General features: G+C 47.3%; 2 protein-coding genes across 2 annotated transcripts in view; both read right to left on the reverse strand.

Annotated features, from left to right (window-relative positions):
* Positions 1-2,319: 2,319 nt before the first annotated feature.
* LOC146965582 (protein NLRC3-like) overlaps positions 2,320-15,818 on the reverse strand; it is a 49,705-nt gene continuing 36,206 nt past the window's right edge. Inside the window, exons 8-11 of the mRNA XM_085765746.1 lie at positions 7,234-7,407; positions 6,969-7,142; positions 4,204-4,250; positions 2,320-2,979 (exon numbers count right to left, since the gene is read on the reverse strand). Of these exons, the coding sequence (XP_085621872.1) occupies positions 2,450-2,979; positions 4,204-4,250; positions 6,969-7,142; positions 7,234-7,407 (925 nt within the window). The 3' untranslated portion in view covers positions 2,320-2,449. The remainder of the gene's footprint in view (positions 2,980-4,203; positions 4,251-6,968; positions 7,143-7,233; positions 7,408-15,818) is intronic.
* On the reverse strand, positions 10,916-15,129 carry LOC146965583 (NACHT, LRR and PYD domains-containing protein 3-like). The gene is made up of 6 exons (XM_085766235.1): positions 14,963-15,129; positions 14,719-14,832; positions 13,076-13,154; positions 12,687-12,915; positions 11,949-12,550; positions 10,916-10,939 (listed from the first exon to the last, which is right to left on the reverse strand). The coding sequence occupies exons 1-6, from the start codon at positions 15,031-15,033 to the stop codon at positions 10,916-10,918; spliced, it is 1,119 nt and encodes a 372-aa protein (XP_085622361.1). The 5' UTR covers positions 15,034-15,129.

Consider the following 15,818-nt stretch of genomic DNA (forward strand, 5'->3'; position numbering starts at 1 on the left):
AAATGTCTTATGTTTCAGCTCATTTCATTTTAACAACTGTACAGTTCAAACCACAACAGACTGAAAAAAACTACTAGAGTAGTTTTTTTTTTTTTTTTGAACAGTGACGGTTGAAATGGTTGCTAGGCGACAGGACGGGACTCCCGCTTTACGAAGGAACGGTAGATAGCATAGCTAGCTAGCAAAGTAAATCCTCCATCAGAACGATCGTCTCTTCTCGGTTCAGACTCATAGACGTTGTCCTCAGAGACACCTGGATCGGTACCAGAGTTTTTGGGTCCGTATCGTCTCATTTCCGGTTCCTGGTTGTTTTTCATTTTTACTCAGTTAAGTTGAGTATAACTTATTTAGCTTAGCAGTTAGCTTAGCAACAATGACTCACCTCTCTGCTAGCTACGAACAGAGTGATTGAAGAGTTCAGTTTACCTCGAGCTGACCTGGGAATGACGCCACAGCCAAGTTGACCGCCAGTTAGGTAAGTAACAAGCAGTGTTGGGCATGTAACTTTTAAAAAGTATTTATTTATAGTTACTGAATAAAGGTAACTAATTACCAGGAGAGGTAGCCTAACTATTGCGTTGCTTTTTGTAAAAATAAAATGCTCAAATATGTCTTATTACTTCAACTCGTCCCTAACTCCCTATAACCATAACCCTAACCTCCCGTTTATGGAATAACCAGCTCACCCAGTATTCCTCCACACAGAATACTGAGTGAGTTGGTTAGAAAAAAACACGTTATTATCAGATTACCCTTATATTTGATGGAAATGGGGTCTACTTGGCAGGACTACATTTCTAAAATCAACCATATAGTAGAGCAGACACATGCAGCCTTGATCTGTGTTTTAAACTGCGGTGCTGTTTAACTCCGATTGTCGGATCAAACCATCGGCCACTGCTCTGTCTCCGGGACCGAGAGCAGCTGGAGACCCGAGGTCACAAGATCACGGAGCAGAACCAGCCAACGTGATAACAGCCGCTTATAAAACGAGATTAAAATGTAGCGGATCAATTTGCTTTGCTGAGGTTGATTTGCTGTTGCTTTTTACTTCCCGTTTGTGGTCTTGTAACGGATGTTTTGTATCATACAATCTTGCGGTTTTCCGCAACATTTTTATGCTGTAGTAGCTAAATGAAAGACGCTAGCGTTCAGAGTTTTACTGGGGAAACGTTGGCCAATACATGTAATGAAATGATTTTGCCCAAAAATACAACATCAAGTCACACATTGGCAGCAGTGAACAATCTCAGAATAAGACACTGACACCTATGGAGAGACATTTTAGTCAAAACTTGATGAATGAATTCAAATCTGCCAGGAAATGAATCTCAAAATAAATCCAGTAATAAATGTTGTCAGGATGAAAAAACAGGAAAGCTGACATTCATGTTCGTTTATTCCAAGAGAGGACAAACAACGACGTTGCGGTTAACTATTTATTAAATTGGATCATCAAAGGAATCAGATACAAGAAACTCTCCTGTTCAGGAAATCGCAGTCTGCAAGCAGTTAGCTGCAACCACCATCCCAAGAGAGCCAGAATTCTCTGTCATCTGCCTAAGACAAAGGTGTTAGATTAATTCTTAATACCTCGTACTATGTGTGTGTAATTAATTATTATTGGTCAAAAACAGGTGGGGAGTGGCTGTGGTTTAGACTTAGCCCTCCCTTCGTTGGTGCCCTCTTGCTGGCACAGGTTGGTCCCATCTCTCCAGCACACAAACCTCTGGGTCTGAAACACAACAAACCCTCCCTACACTGACATAACTTTCCATCCCAGGGGTCAGGGCAGATAATACAGATCATTAAAACTCTTCATCACAATGCTGCATTCAGCAGGCCACAGGCCTCTCATCCTCTCCTCCCTTCGGATTGGAGATGTTTTGCTTTCACTGTGGCTCTGTGTGCTCTCATCTTTGCCTCTGAATGATCAAACAGGTTACTGGTGCTTACTGCATCATGAATTAAGCTCAACACAAATCTATATGGTTTGCTTACAAGTTTCAGTTGTCTTTAAACGGGTTAGTCAAAAATATAAGACACAATAGGTTAGTTAAAACATGAGGCAAACATTCCGTGTTAAGACAGTTTTCACCATAACAATGTCGACATGTATACTGTATGTCTGTTTATTAATTTATTTATTTACTGATTCTTTTTTAAATCACGTTTTTGTTTATTTCACATCAGATTATTTACATTCATGGATTAAATCATTTTGAATCATTTTTTGAAACTCTTCTCAGTGATTCTCATAAACTTCTTCTTGTTTTTCAGGTCCCAATGATTTTTCTGTTACCGTGACGCTGATGAGTTAATTATTAAACTGTATTCATCTCTGTCCTGTGAAAACGACGTGAGTGAGAGACAGAGACAGACGTGTAGAGACTGAACTGTCTGTTCAACAGAGAGAAGGTTTCTGTGACAGGAGGAGACTCTGCTTCACTCAACACAGACTCACTGAGGAACCAGGACTGTAGAGTGTAAACCCAGGACAGAGAGGTTGAGTGAAGGTGGTGTTGAAGGTGTAGATGTGGATCAGTGAGTCAGAGGAGACTCTGTAGAAGGACAGAGAGCCAGCAGGACAGTCCACATACACTGCTACTCTGTTACAGACAGAGGAGGAGGGGATGATAGGTGTCAATCTGTCATTGTGCCTGACGTAGTAACCACGACCATCAGAGCAGTACAGACTCCAGGATGGATCGTTCTCTCCAAACCAACAGGCTCCATTGCCTCCTTTCCTTCTGATTCTTCTGTAACTCACTGATATATGAACGACTCCTCTCCTCTCGACCTCCCAGTAGCAGCGACCAGTCAGACCAGTTGAACACAGCAGCTGAGGTCGACGGTCAAATCTGTGTGGATGATCAGGATATGACTGATGCTCCATCACACGTGTCGCCTTCCTGTTGTTGTAAGACAGTTTGATCTTTCTGTGCACTGTGTTTGTGTCGATTGTGAGTCGACAGGAATCTGATGGAGAGAACAAGATACAGCTGCAGTTATTGATCATGTGATCAGTTATTGACAGTTTGATGAAGACTCATGAGGTCAGTGATGTGACAGTGTGAAGATGGTTGAATGTGCTGCTTTGTTTCCAGTAGGGATGCACATTTTGAAATTTTTTTCTGACCGATGACCGACGCTCGTTAACCGATTATTAACCGTTAAAGCAGAAGTAAGTGGTCCGGTCGTTTTCGCTAATGCTGCGTTCCAGGCAGGCTTTTGAAATCGTAAATTACAGCTTCAAGTCACGACTTACGACTTTGTAGCGTTCCAGGCAACCCACTCGTGTTTTTCCGACCTGTTTTACCGGTGAAAGTCACTATAACGGCCACTCGTAACTTCCGACCCGTGAAGTCGTACCAGATCGATGGTACGACTTCACGGTCGGAAAAATACGAGTTTCCTTGAACGCACCATAACAGTCCTCGTCCCTACGTCGCCACATTCACGGCGTCCCTTGGCTGCACACACAGCCCTGCATGCCGTTCTCTCTCCTCATTGGATAAAAACTGTAGGATACGATAAATGTTTTCTCTTCGGCTCAGAGCAGAGCAGAGTGACTGAGAGACCCGTGTTTCAGACCAAACACTCTATGTAAGTGATTGCTGTCGGAAGATATAACTATTTAAGACTTATATTAACACAAATATATCACTTACTTCTGCTTTAACCGATAAGATTAAGACGCTCCAATTTTTTTTTTTTGCCGTTAAATACACATGTGCTGTGACAGATGATCAGTGCCACATCCACTCTTAGATCCTCCAATGTAAAACTGTTTTAGTTACAAAGTGCAGCCAAACACCAGGCTGAAGGAACAGCAGAGCTCCTCTGTGGAGCTGCAGGAGAGCTGCATCAGCGTCCTCTTTTATTTTATTTTTTTTCAGCGCCGTTGTTACAGATGATGCACATCTATGTCTGTGTAGCTACATTTATGGTCTGACCTTCCTTCATGAGGGCTGCTGCACATACTGTCAGTCCTCCTGTGTAACTTTTTACTGCGAAATATAACTGAAGGCACATGGAAATCTGCACGTGTCGACACACCCCCACGAGTTGACGACAAGGAGCTAATAAAAAAAAAAAATACTGATAGTATTAATCGGTCAAAGTTCTTGTTATCGGTTAACAGTTAAACGGTTAAACATGTGCATCCCTCGTTTCCATGAATCAAAGTAAAAACAGACTTACACTTCCACAGACCTGGTGTCAACCATGAGACTCCAGCAGGCTCCACCCTGAAAGGAGGAGGGGGGTCAGAGCAGCACCTTCTCTGTCAGCATGCACACATGGACATTACATGGCTCTCACACACACACTGTTTTATCACTGTGTTCACATGGAGGCTGGTATGTATGGATGAACACTGAGCACAGAGAAGAAGGAGCTGGAGTCTTTATCTAGTGATGATACAGAGCAGGAGGAGACGAGGAGGAAACACTTCATCATGTCTTTTCTCCATGTGATGTCACTGCAGTGTGAGACACACACTTTCACTCTCTGACTCTCAAGCTGCACAAACACACGTCACAGCAAAGAAGATGAAGACACAACAGGTGGAGCTGACCAGCCCAGATATCCCACAATGCACCAGGAAAGAAGAAGAGTGCAGCTGTGAAGAGTGGATGCACTGCAAAAACTCAAAACCTTTCCAATAATATTTGTCTTATTTCTTGTCAAAATGTCTAATTTCTAGTCAAAACTAATCTCTTTCCACTTTAAATTAGACTCATCACCTAAAATCAACTTGTTTTTAGATCATTTTCACTTGTTTCAAACAAATTTTAACTTGAAATAAGTAGAAAAATCTGCCAGTGAAAGCAAGTTTTTTGTGCTTGTAATAAGAAAGAAAAACTTGCTCCACTGTCAGATTTTTCTACTTATTTAAAGTGGAAAATCAGCTTGAAAAAAAAAAAAAAAAAAAAGTGTCTAAAAACAAGCTGCTTTTTAAATGTGATGAGTCTTATTTTAAGTATAATTAGATTTATTTTGACTAGAAATAAGACAAATATTCTTGGTAAGATTTTGAATTTTTGCAATGTGGTTTCAGTGTTTGATGAGGAAGGAAACACACTCAACGCGTTTGTTAGAGCTCAGTAAAACACACGGTGAGTTTAGTGAGAAACACTGAGTGTGAACACAACTTGTGTTTGTTTGAAGAAAACTCCACAGGAAGCTGAAGAATGAGGCTGTGAGCAGGTTTCCACAGGAGCCACAGCAGCAGTGAGTGGATGAAGGAGCTCTAATAGAAACCATCTGATCACAGTGACAGGACTGATCAGGATCTCATGATCAATGACTCTGTTCTTCTCTGCTCTTCACACAGATCAGCTGCAACACACTGACTCACTGAGATCAGTCACATCATGTGGAATAAAGCAGCCGTCCTCAGGACCAGTCCTGAGCTCCATCAAACCTGTCCACACATTTTGACTGGACTTGAAGTCAGAGTCCAGAGGAAGCAGAGAAACTGTAGAGCAGAGAGAAGCAGGCTCAGCTCAGAGCACATGGACTCAGACAGGAAGTGAAGCTCCAGCTTCTGGAGACTTTCATTAAGGAGCCACTTTGTGGCTTCATCTGATCTGGAGTCAGCACACACACAGTCTGAAAACAGCTGTTTGATCACACACACATTCAGCCACAAACACTGATTATTACACTGTTCACTACACTCACTTTCTTCTGATTGACAGCTCCAGGCCTCTGGACAGTGAGGACATCTGGAAGTCACACTGTGATTTAATGTCTCCTCAAGACAACAACACATCTCATCAGGACAAGATCAGGATCTCAGAGAGACTGAGCTGATTATTGATCATCAATATCTGACCAGACAGAGACCTGATGGTGCCGCCTGGTTTCTGTCTCTTATTTCCTCCTTGGTTGGAGACGCTGGGAGACGAATGTCTCTGAGCAGTGGACATGCTTTGATTCTTGTTGCTGTGTTGTTGTTAGTGTGTCCACACTCAACAGGTGTCTAGAGTCTGGTCAAAACATCTGGAGAGACTCAGAGCACAGCTGCCAACAGCTGCTTTCATCACTGACATCTCTTCTCCTCGATATGACACAGTGAGTCATGATGAGATACTGAAGTCATCATGAGGAGAAACTCCTGATCCCAGTAGTTCATCACTGTGACTGATGAAAGCTGCACAACTCATGTTTGAAACACTCTGAGACTTTGGCTTCAGTATAAACTGTGTTGGGACGAGTCAGACTGTGACAGAGGATGTCAGTGGAGTGGGCGGAGCTTCACTGTGGCCTACACCACCTCTGGATATGGTCTGAGTGATGGGATCTGATGTCATCAATGCATGTGTGGTGGAAAATTGCTATGATGGGTATTCTCCTTGTAATAAGTGGTAACATAGTCTTTGAAGTAGTTGTAGTAAGACCATGTAGCAATCCTGTTCACTCCATTAGTGGAGACATTTGTGTATTGACCATAATAAACCTGGGGGCAGAGCAAGGACACTAGGATGACCCATGGACAACCTTGTTTACTAACTGATCTAGGTTGTAAATTCCTTTAGGGAAACCAACAACTGGGGTAGCCATTTGTTGAGTAACACATTTGTTGGATTGTTTTATTGTCTGGGAAGGCTAGAAGTGCTTGTAGTAATGAAGTAACCAGAGTCATAAAGTGGGGTATAAGAAGGGACTGCAATCTCTGCTCTTGGGGCACTACTCTGAACTGCTACCTGCCATGTAGTTCTGTGTTCTGTTCCCTTCTCCCCTTCTCTGTGGAGAATGGAGAATAAACTTGGGTGCATGCGACCTCTCCTGTCTTGTTCTTTGACTCGCCACCGGCAGGACCAATATTTTCCATGACACATGGATCACCTGAGACAGATGTTAATACCAGGTGTGACCAGGTGTGAACGGGGCCATAGAAAATGTTCCAGCTCCTCCTCCTCTATCAGACAGTGTGTGTGGCTGCAGCAGCCTCTCCATACCTGAGAGAGTCCAGTCTCCAGTCTGGATCCTCCAGTCCAGCAGACAGCAGCTTCACTCCTGAGGCTCCTGGATGGTTGTAGCTCAGGTCCAGCTCTCTCAGATGGGAGGGGTTGGAGCTCAGAGCTGAGGCCAGAGAAGCACAGCCTTCCTCTGTGACCAGACATCCTGACAGACTGAACACACACAACAACACACAGGAACCCTCTGTCAACACCTGCTGCTGTGTTCAAGTGGCATCAGATAAACAGCTGGATGGATCCTCACCTGAGAGTCTCCAGTCTACAGTGTGGACTCTCCAGTCCACTAGACAGCAGCTTCACTCCTGAGTCCTGCAGGTTGTTGTTACTCAGGTCCAGGTGTCTCAGACTAGAGGACTGGGAGCTGAGAACTGAGGACAGAGCTTCACAGCTTCTCTCTGAGAGGTTACAGCCGCTGAGTCTGAAGAGATGATAATGAGGAATTAAAGAAGAAAGCCCCTTATGAAGAAGAAAACAGCAAGGAAGTGTACGTCGCCCGGACTGGCGTTACCGGGGCCCCACCCTGGAGCCAGGCCTGGGGTCGGGGCTCGCAGGCGAGCGTCTGGTGGCCGGGTCTTGGCCCACGGGACCCGGCCGGGCGCAGCCCGAACGAGCGACGTGGGCCCGCCCTCCCGTAGGCCCACCACTCGCGGGAGGGTTCATAAGGGGCAGGTGCCGTGTGTTTTGGGTGGCAGCCGTGGGCGGGGGCCCCGGCGACCCAATCCCCGGACGACGACTCTGGCTTTAGGGACATGGAATGTCACCTCGCTGGGGGGGAAAGAGCCTGAGCTCGTGCAGGAGGCTGAGAGGTATCGACTAGAGATAGACGGGCTCACCTCCACGCACAGCCTGGGCTCTGGAACCCAACTCCTTGAGAGAGGTTGGACTCTCTTCCACTCTGGAGTTGCCCATGGTGAGAGGCGGCGAGCTGGTGTGGGCTTGCTCATAGCTCCCCAGCTCAGCCGCCATGTGTTGGAGTTCTCCCCACTTAACGAGAGGGTCGCTTCCCTGCACCTTCGGGTCGGGGATAGGTCTCTCACTGTCGTTTCGGCCTACGGGCCGAACGGCAGTGCAGAGTACCCGGCCTTCCTGGAGGCCCTGGGAGGGGTGCTGGAAAGTGCCCCAACTGGGGACTCCATCGTTCTGTTGGGGGACTTCAACGCTCACGTGGGCAGCGACAGTGTTACCTGGAGAGGTGTGATTGGGAGGAACGGCCTCCCCGATCTGAACCCGAGCGGTGTTTTGTTATTGGACTTCTGTGCTAGCCACAGTCTGTCCATAACGAACACCATGTTCGAGCATAAGGGTGTCCATCAGTGCACGTGGCACCAGGACACCCTAGGGCGGAGGTCAATGATCGACTTTGTAGTCGTGTCATCTGACCTCCGGCCGTATGTCTTGGACACTCGGGTGAAGAGAGGGGCTGAGCTGTCAACTGATCACCACCTGGTGGTGAGTTGGATCCGCTGGCAGGGGAGGAAGCTGGTCAGACCTGGAAGACCCAAGCGTATCGTGAGGGTCTGCTGGGAACATCTGGCAGAATCCCCTGTCAGGGAGGTCTTCAACTCACACCTCCGGGAGAGCTTTGACCGGATTCCGAGGGAGGCTGGAGACATTGAGTCCGAATGGACCATGTTCTCCACTTCCATTGTTGACGCGGCCGTCCGGAGCTGCGGCCGTAAGGTCTCCGCCGCCTGTCGCAGCGGCAATCCCCGAACCCGGTGGTGGACACCTGAAGTAAGGGATGCCGTCAAGCTGAAGAAGGAGTCCTATCTGGCCTTGCTAGCTCGGGGGACCCCCGAGGCAGCTGACGGGTACCAGCAGGCCAAGCGGACGGCAGCCCGGGCGGTCACGGAAGCAAAAACTCGGGTCTGGGAAAAGTTTGGGGAGGCCATGGAGGAGGACTACCGGTCGGCCTCGAGGAAATTCTGGCAAACCATCCGGCGCCTCAGGAGGGGGAAGCAGTGCTCCGCCAACACTGTTTACAGTGGAGGAGGGGAGCTGTTGACCTCGACTGGGGATATCGTCGGACGGTGGAAGGAATACTTCGAGGATCTCCTCAATCCCACTGACACGCCTTCCGTTGAGGAAGCAGAGGCTGAGGATTCAGAGGTTGATTCATTCATCACCCAAGCTGAAGTCACTGAGGTAGTCCGGAAGCTCCTCAGTGGCAAGGCACCGGGGGTGGATGAGATCCGCCCTGAGTACCTCAAGTCTCTGGATGTTGCGGGGCTGTCGTGGCTGACACGCCTCTGCAGCATCGCGTGGCAGTCGGGGACCGTGCCTCTGGACTGGCAGACCGGGGTGGTGGTCCCTCTCTTCAAAAAGGGGGACCGGAGGGTGTGTTCCAACTACCGGGGGATCACACTCCTCAGCCTCCCGGGGAAAGTCTATTCCAGGGTGCTGGAGAGGAGAATTCGGCCGATAGTCGAACCTCGGATTCAGGAGGAACAATGCGGTTTTCGCCCTGGCCGTGGAACGCTGGACCAGCTCTACACCCTCCGCAGGGTGCTCGAGGGCGCATGGGAGTTTGCCCAACCAGTCCACATGTGTTTTGTGGACTTGGAGAAGGCTTTCGACCGTGTCCCACGTGGCATCCTGTGGGAGGTGCTCCGAGAGTATGGGGTCGGAGGCCCTCTGCTGAGGGCTGTACGGTCCCTGTATGACCGGAGCAGGAGCTTGGTTCGCATTGCCGGCAGTAAGTCAGACCTGTTCCCGGTGCGTGTTGGACTCCGGCAGGGCTGCCCTTTGTCACCGGTTCTGTTCATTATTTTTATGGACAGAATTTCTAGGCGCAGCCAAGTGCCGGAGGGGGTACGGTTCGGGAGCCACTTGATTTCATCTCTGCTTTTTGCAGATGATGTGGTCTTGTTGGCTCCCTCGAGCCAGGACCTTCAGCATGCACTGGGGCGGTTTGCAGCCGAGTGTGAAGCAGCTGGGATGAGAATCAGCACCTCTAAGTCCGAGGCCATGGTTCTCGACCGGAAAAAGGTGTCTTGCACCCTCCAGGTCGGGGGAGAGTTCCTGCCTCAGGTGGAGGAGTTTAAGTATCTTGGGGTCTTGTTCACGAGTGAGGGGAGAACGGAGCGCGAGATCGACAGGCGGATCGGTGCGGCGGCTGCAGTAATGCGGTCATTGTATCGGTCCGTCGTGGTGAAGAAGGAGCTGAGCCGAAAGGCAAAGCTCTCGATTTACCGGTCGATCTACGTTCCCACCCTCACCTATGGTCATGAACTCTGGGTCATGACCGAAAGAACTGGATCCCGAATACAAGCGGCCGAAATGAGTTTCCTCCGCAGGGTGGCGGGGCGCTCTCTTAGAGATAGGGTGAGGAGCTCTGTCACCCGGGAGGAGCTCGGAGTAGAGCCGCTGCTCCTCCACATCGAGAGGAGCCAGCTGAGGTGGCTCGGGCACCTGTATAGGATGCCCCCTGGACGCCTCCCTCGTGAGGTGTTCCGGGCATGTCCCACCGGGAGGAGGCCCCGAGGAAGACCCAGGACACGCTGGAGTGACTACGTCACTCGGCTGGCCTGGGAACGCCTTGGGGTCCCCCCGGAAGAGCTGGAGGAAGTGTCCGGGGAGAGGGAAGTCTGGGGATCCCTGCTCCGACTGCTGCCCCCGCGACCCGGACTCGGATAAGCGGCGGACAATGAATGGATGGATGGAGGAGTTTATTATCTGTTCTGTTGAAAGACCGAAGTGTTTGTATGTAATGATGAATAAATCCAACTATCTCTACACTTACACTTACATAACATTGTTGGAGGCTTTGCCTTTGACCACTGGCAGCAGCCTCAGAAGAGCCTCCTCTGAAGCAGAGTATTTCCTCAGGTCAAACTCGTCCAGATCTTCTTCTGATGACAGTAAGATGAAGACCAGAGCCGACCATTGAGCAGGAGACAATTTACGTGTGGAGAGAACTCCTGATCTCAGGGACCGTTGGATGTCCTCCACTAGAGAACCATCATTCAGTTCATTCAGACAGTGGAACAGGTTGATGCTTTTCTCTGCAGAGGGAATCTCTTCAATCTTCTTCTTGATGTACTGGACTGTTTTCTGATTGGACCGTGAGTCACTTCCTGTCTGTGTCATCAGACCTCGTAGGAGATTCTGATTGGTCTCCAGTGAAAGACCCAGGAGGAAGCGGAGGAACAAGTCCAGGTGTCCATTTGGACTCTGTAAGGCCTCGTCCACAGCGCTCTGGTAGAAGTTTGTCTCAGCCGCAGATTTGACTCCTGTTGTTTCAGTCTTCATGGAGGTTGTTTGTTGTTGTGACATCAGGTTGAGTCCAGAGTTGATGAAGGTCAGATGGACATGAAGAGCAGCCAGAAACTCCTGAACACTCAGATGGATGAAGCAGAACACCTTGTCCTGGTACAGGCCTCTCTCCTCTTTAAAGATCTGTGTGAACACTCCTGAGTACACTGAGGCTGCTCTGATATCGATGCCACACTCTGTCAGGTCTGATTCATAGAAGATCAGGTTTCCTTTCTGCAGCTGCTGAAAAGCCAGTTTTGCCAGAGACTCAATCATCTCCTTGCTCTCTGGACTCCAGTGTGGATCTGTCTCAGCTCCTCTGTCATACTTGACCTTCTTCAGTTTCAGATGAACCACCAGGAAGTGGATGTACATCTCAGTCAGAGTCTTGGGCGGCTCTCCTCCCTCTCTGGTCTCCAACAGCTCCTCCAGAACTGTAGCAGTGATCCAGCAGAAGACTGGGATGTGGCACATGATGTGGAGGCTTCGTGATGTCTTGATGTGGGAGATGATCTCTCTGGCCTGCTCCTCATCTCTGAACCTCTTCTTGAAGTACTCCTCCTTCTGTGGGCCAGTGAACCCTCTGACCTCTGTCACCATGTCAACACAGTAAGGAGGGATCTGATTGGCCGCTGCAGGTCGTGTGGTTATCCAGAGGCGAGCAGAGGGAAGCAGGTTCCCCCTGATGAGGTTGGTCAGCAGCACGTTGACTGAGGTGGACTTTTTCACATCAGTCAGGATCTCAGTGTTGTGGAAGTCCAGAGGAAGTCGACACTCGTCCAGACCGTCAAAGATGAAAACCACCTGGAACTGATCAAAGCTGCAGATTCCTGCTTCTTTGGTTTCAGAGAAGAAGTGATGAACAAGTTCCACCAAGCTGAACTTTCTCTCTTTCAGCACATTCAGCTCTCTGAAGGTGAAGGGAAATGTGAAGTGTATGTCCTGGTTGGTTTTGTCTTCAGCCCAGTCCAGAGTGAACTTCTGTGTTAAGACTGTTTTCCCAATGCCAGCCACTCCCTTTGTCATCACTCTTCTGATTGGTCGGTCTCTTCCAGGTGGGGCTTTAAAGATGTCTTCTTGTCTGATGGTTGTTTCTGGTCTGTCTGGTTTCCTGGACACTGTTTCAATTTGTCTGACCTCATGTTCATCATTGACCCCTCCAGCCCCTCCCTCGGTGATGTAGAGCTCTGTGTAGATCTGGTTCAGAAGGGTTGGGTTTCCTGCTTTAGAGATCCCCTCAAACACACACTGGAACTTCTTCCTCAGGACAGATTTGAGTTCACGTCCACAAACTGGAGCAAAATACTCTGAATGAAAACACAAGAAATATAACATTTTAATTCCTCTAAATAATGACTATATGAACATGTTTCCCTCCATGGGTTGATGTCAGTGAACATCTCATTTGTCCATCATGTTGAATCTTTACAGAAATCCTCTTACTCCTCTGCAGACGCTCAGCCAGCTCCTCCTGCTTCATCCTCCTCAGGAAGTTCACTGTGATCTTCACTAATGCCTCTCTGCTGCTCCTCCTCTGCTCTTCATCTTCACCATCCAACACCTCCTCATCCTCACTCTGACTCCCTGAGCATTCTGGGTAATCTGGACTCAGAGCCTTGTGGATCTTCTTCAGCTCGTTCTTGACAAAAGTGACCATGTTCTCCTCCAGCCGCTGGAACAGAAACTCTATGAGTGACAGTATCAAACTAAAACCATGGAGCCAAACATCAGATCCATGTTGGACAGACTGACAATCCACTGGTGTCAAAGTGCAGCATGGAGATGATGGTGAACACAACAGATGTAACAGCAGCTGTTGGACATGTCCTCACCATAAATATGGAGTCCAGGTGTGTTTGATGCTGCTGGGCAGACTGACCACTGGGAACCTCTGAGCTCTCCTGGTCCACTCTGTGGAGGAATCAGTGTCAAGTCAACATCAGGACAGAGAGATAATACAAGATGGACTTATGTCCCCTGAGGACGTTCACAACAGACAGAGACACTTTGGTTTCAGACCTGGTCCAACAACACGTCGCACTTCTTTTCTACAATAACCTGAGCCTGACTGTCAGTTACAGCTTACATCTGATCAGCTGATCCACATCCTCCTGTAAAGTTAATGAGAAAGTCCTTTGAGTTGTTGCTCTTTAAAGACAGACAGCTGGTGTAGGAGCCAATATTATGTTAAAGAAAGTTGAGAGTTTTACTGTAGATTACAGCGTGTTTTATATTAGTTTTGGTTGTGTTATGACATTATTGCCTTTTATTGCATAGATGTCAAATTTACCACAGCACCTGAAGTAGGCGCTGCTCATGCGTACTGCGTTAGGCGCTGCACATGCGCATTGTTTTTGTTTTGAAGAACTTGTGAAAAGTACAAGACGTGGATTAGCAGAGTGGTAATAGGTACAGGGAAAAAAGGTTTTTTGACCGTCACTTTCAGATGTTACCGTTACGTTAAGATGTTGTGGACCGTTGTGAAAACCAAGAGAAGCTTGGAATGGTGTGTATTAATGGATATACCTGGATTCTGCAACGAGAAATAAAACAACGAAACTACGACCTGACTCTCCGGTGGTTTGTGAGTAGTTAAGGAACACAAGACAGTAACATACGAGTCGAGCCAGCTGTACCAGCCTACTGCTAATAAATCGAGTGGTTTTGGAATTAAATCTACGTTTGCCACTACAGCTGGGTTCAGGAGAGTCTGATCTCTGCTGCTGGATCCTGAAACAACAACACAACTCATGTTTGACAGTTTTAGGTTTTCAAAAGAATTCTCTGCAAAGTTATTTTAAGGGTTACAAATGTGAATGACTTCCTTTTCCTACATTTTGCAACAATGGGCCTCTTTCACCAATATCTCTTTAAGTTCATTCATCTTCTATACAGCTCATCCTCACTAGGGTGGAGGGTGAGCTGGAGCCTTTCTCAGCCGACTTTGGGCAGGAGGCGGGGTTCACCCTGGACAGGTCACCAGTCTATCACAGGGCCAACATATACACACACACATTCTTACACAACTATGGGCAATTTAGAGTCACCAGTTAACCTGCATGTCTTTGGTCTGTGGGAGGAAGCTGGAGAGAACCCACACATGCACGTGGAGAACATGCAAACTCTACGTCAGATTCATGAACGTGTTGTTAAATCAAGAAGGTGAGTTGAGAAGGAAAGTTAAAATGCCCAAACAAAAATCTAAAGGGAGCGTCGGACTTCAAACATAAAAAGAACTTTAGTACTGAAGTGGAGCGACTGCTGCAGGAAGTGAACAAAAAGCAGCTGTTATATTTATTAGCGTCAGCAGTGGATGCAATAACAGAAAGAAAGATGCATGGGAAGCTGTCAGTCATTCACTGAACGTGTGTCTGAGTTATAACTAAGTTTTTATGGAGAATCATTGAAATGTGACTCCACAGGAAGAACGTTCAACAGAAACTCAAAACCTTTGAAATGTAGTTTTGTCTCTTACATCTGATCAGCTGATCCACGTCCTCCTTTAAAGTCAATGACAATGCCCTTTGATTCGTTGCTCTTTAAAGACAGACAGCTGGGTTCAGGAGAGTCTGGTCTCTGCTGCTGGATCCTGAAACAACAACACAACTGATAAATGTGCATGTTGGAGAAAAACTGATGTGAAATATCTTCAATCTTTTAATAAACACAACAACTGACTTTTAGAGAGAAAAGTCTTTCTGACTGTTTTGAACTCTGACCTTTGACCTGTGGTCTGGCTTTTGGTTTTAGAGGGAGGGGCTCCCTCCTCTCTGTCCTCACACTGATCCATGCTGCTGAGCTCACATCCACATCAGCTCACACACACTTTGTAGCTTCACCTGCAGAGGAAACACACATCATTCATCTGCACAGCAGCTCACATGTCCATCATGTCTCCAGCTGCTCCGCCACTGATTGGCTCTTCCTCTCTGCTTCATATCAGTGTCAGCTGAATGCAGTCACACAGCAGTGAGGAAGAGGAAGCTGCCATCAGCTGCTGTACTTCTACTATCAGTCCACTAGATGGCGTCATGACGCTGCAGTGAAGTGAAGAGCAGCCCAGCAACATAATCCATGGACCACTGTTTCCATCCACTGACACACACAAGGACTGAGATCCACTGAGTTGATGAGACACAGTCTCTGTGTGGACAGCGTCTCTGTAGAAAACCACTGGATCAAACAAGCTACACACACAACAACTGGTTGTCCTGATGCCTGGCAGAAGTATCGGATTCTTAGGAATAAAATAACAAAAATGAATAGACAAAAGAAAAAACAGTATTATCAAAGTAAAGTAATGGAATGTAAAAATGACAGCAAGAAACTATGGAGAACACTAAATGAAGCTACGGGTAGAGATTCAAAGAATAAAGTTCCCTCATTCATAGAAGCTGAAGGAGTGTTTATAACTAAACCTCTTGATATTGCAAATTATTTTAATAACTTCTTCATTAATAAAGTTAATTCAATTAGAAATCAGATGACTCTTGTTAGTGGTGGGCTTTCAGACTCCATTATAAAAAATAAAATTATGAAGGACAAGGTGTGTGAGTTTAGATTTACGAGGGTGGG

This window comes from Trachurus japonicus, chromosome 21, assembly GCF_045865225.1.
Source record: "Trachurus japonicus isolate A0001 chromosome 21, Traja_1.0".
In the NCBI taxonomy this organism is placed as follows: domain Eukaryota; kingdom Metazoa; phylum Chordata; class Actinopteri; order Carangiformes; family Carangidae; genus Trachurus; species Trachurus japonicus.

Bases quoted from the DNA above. Each gene is read 5' to 3' on its own strand.
- LOC146965583 (XM_085766235.1), bottom strand. From the start codon at position 15,033: ATGGATCAGTGTGAGGACAGAGAGGAGGGAGCCCCTCCCTCTAAAACC. The intron at 13,155-14,718 runs GTAAGAGACAAA...ATTCCTCCACAG, and splicing joins CGTGGATCAGCTGATCAGAT to AGTGGACCAGGAGAGCTCAG. The intron at 12,551-12,686 runs GTAAGAGGATTT...GTTTTCATTCAG, and splicing joins GGCTGAGCGTCTGCAGAGGA to AGTATTTTGCTCCAGTTTGT.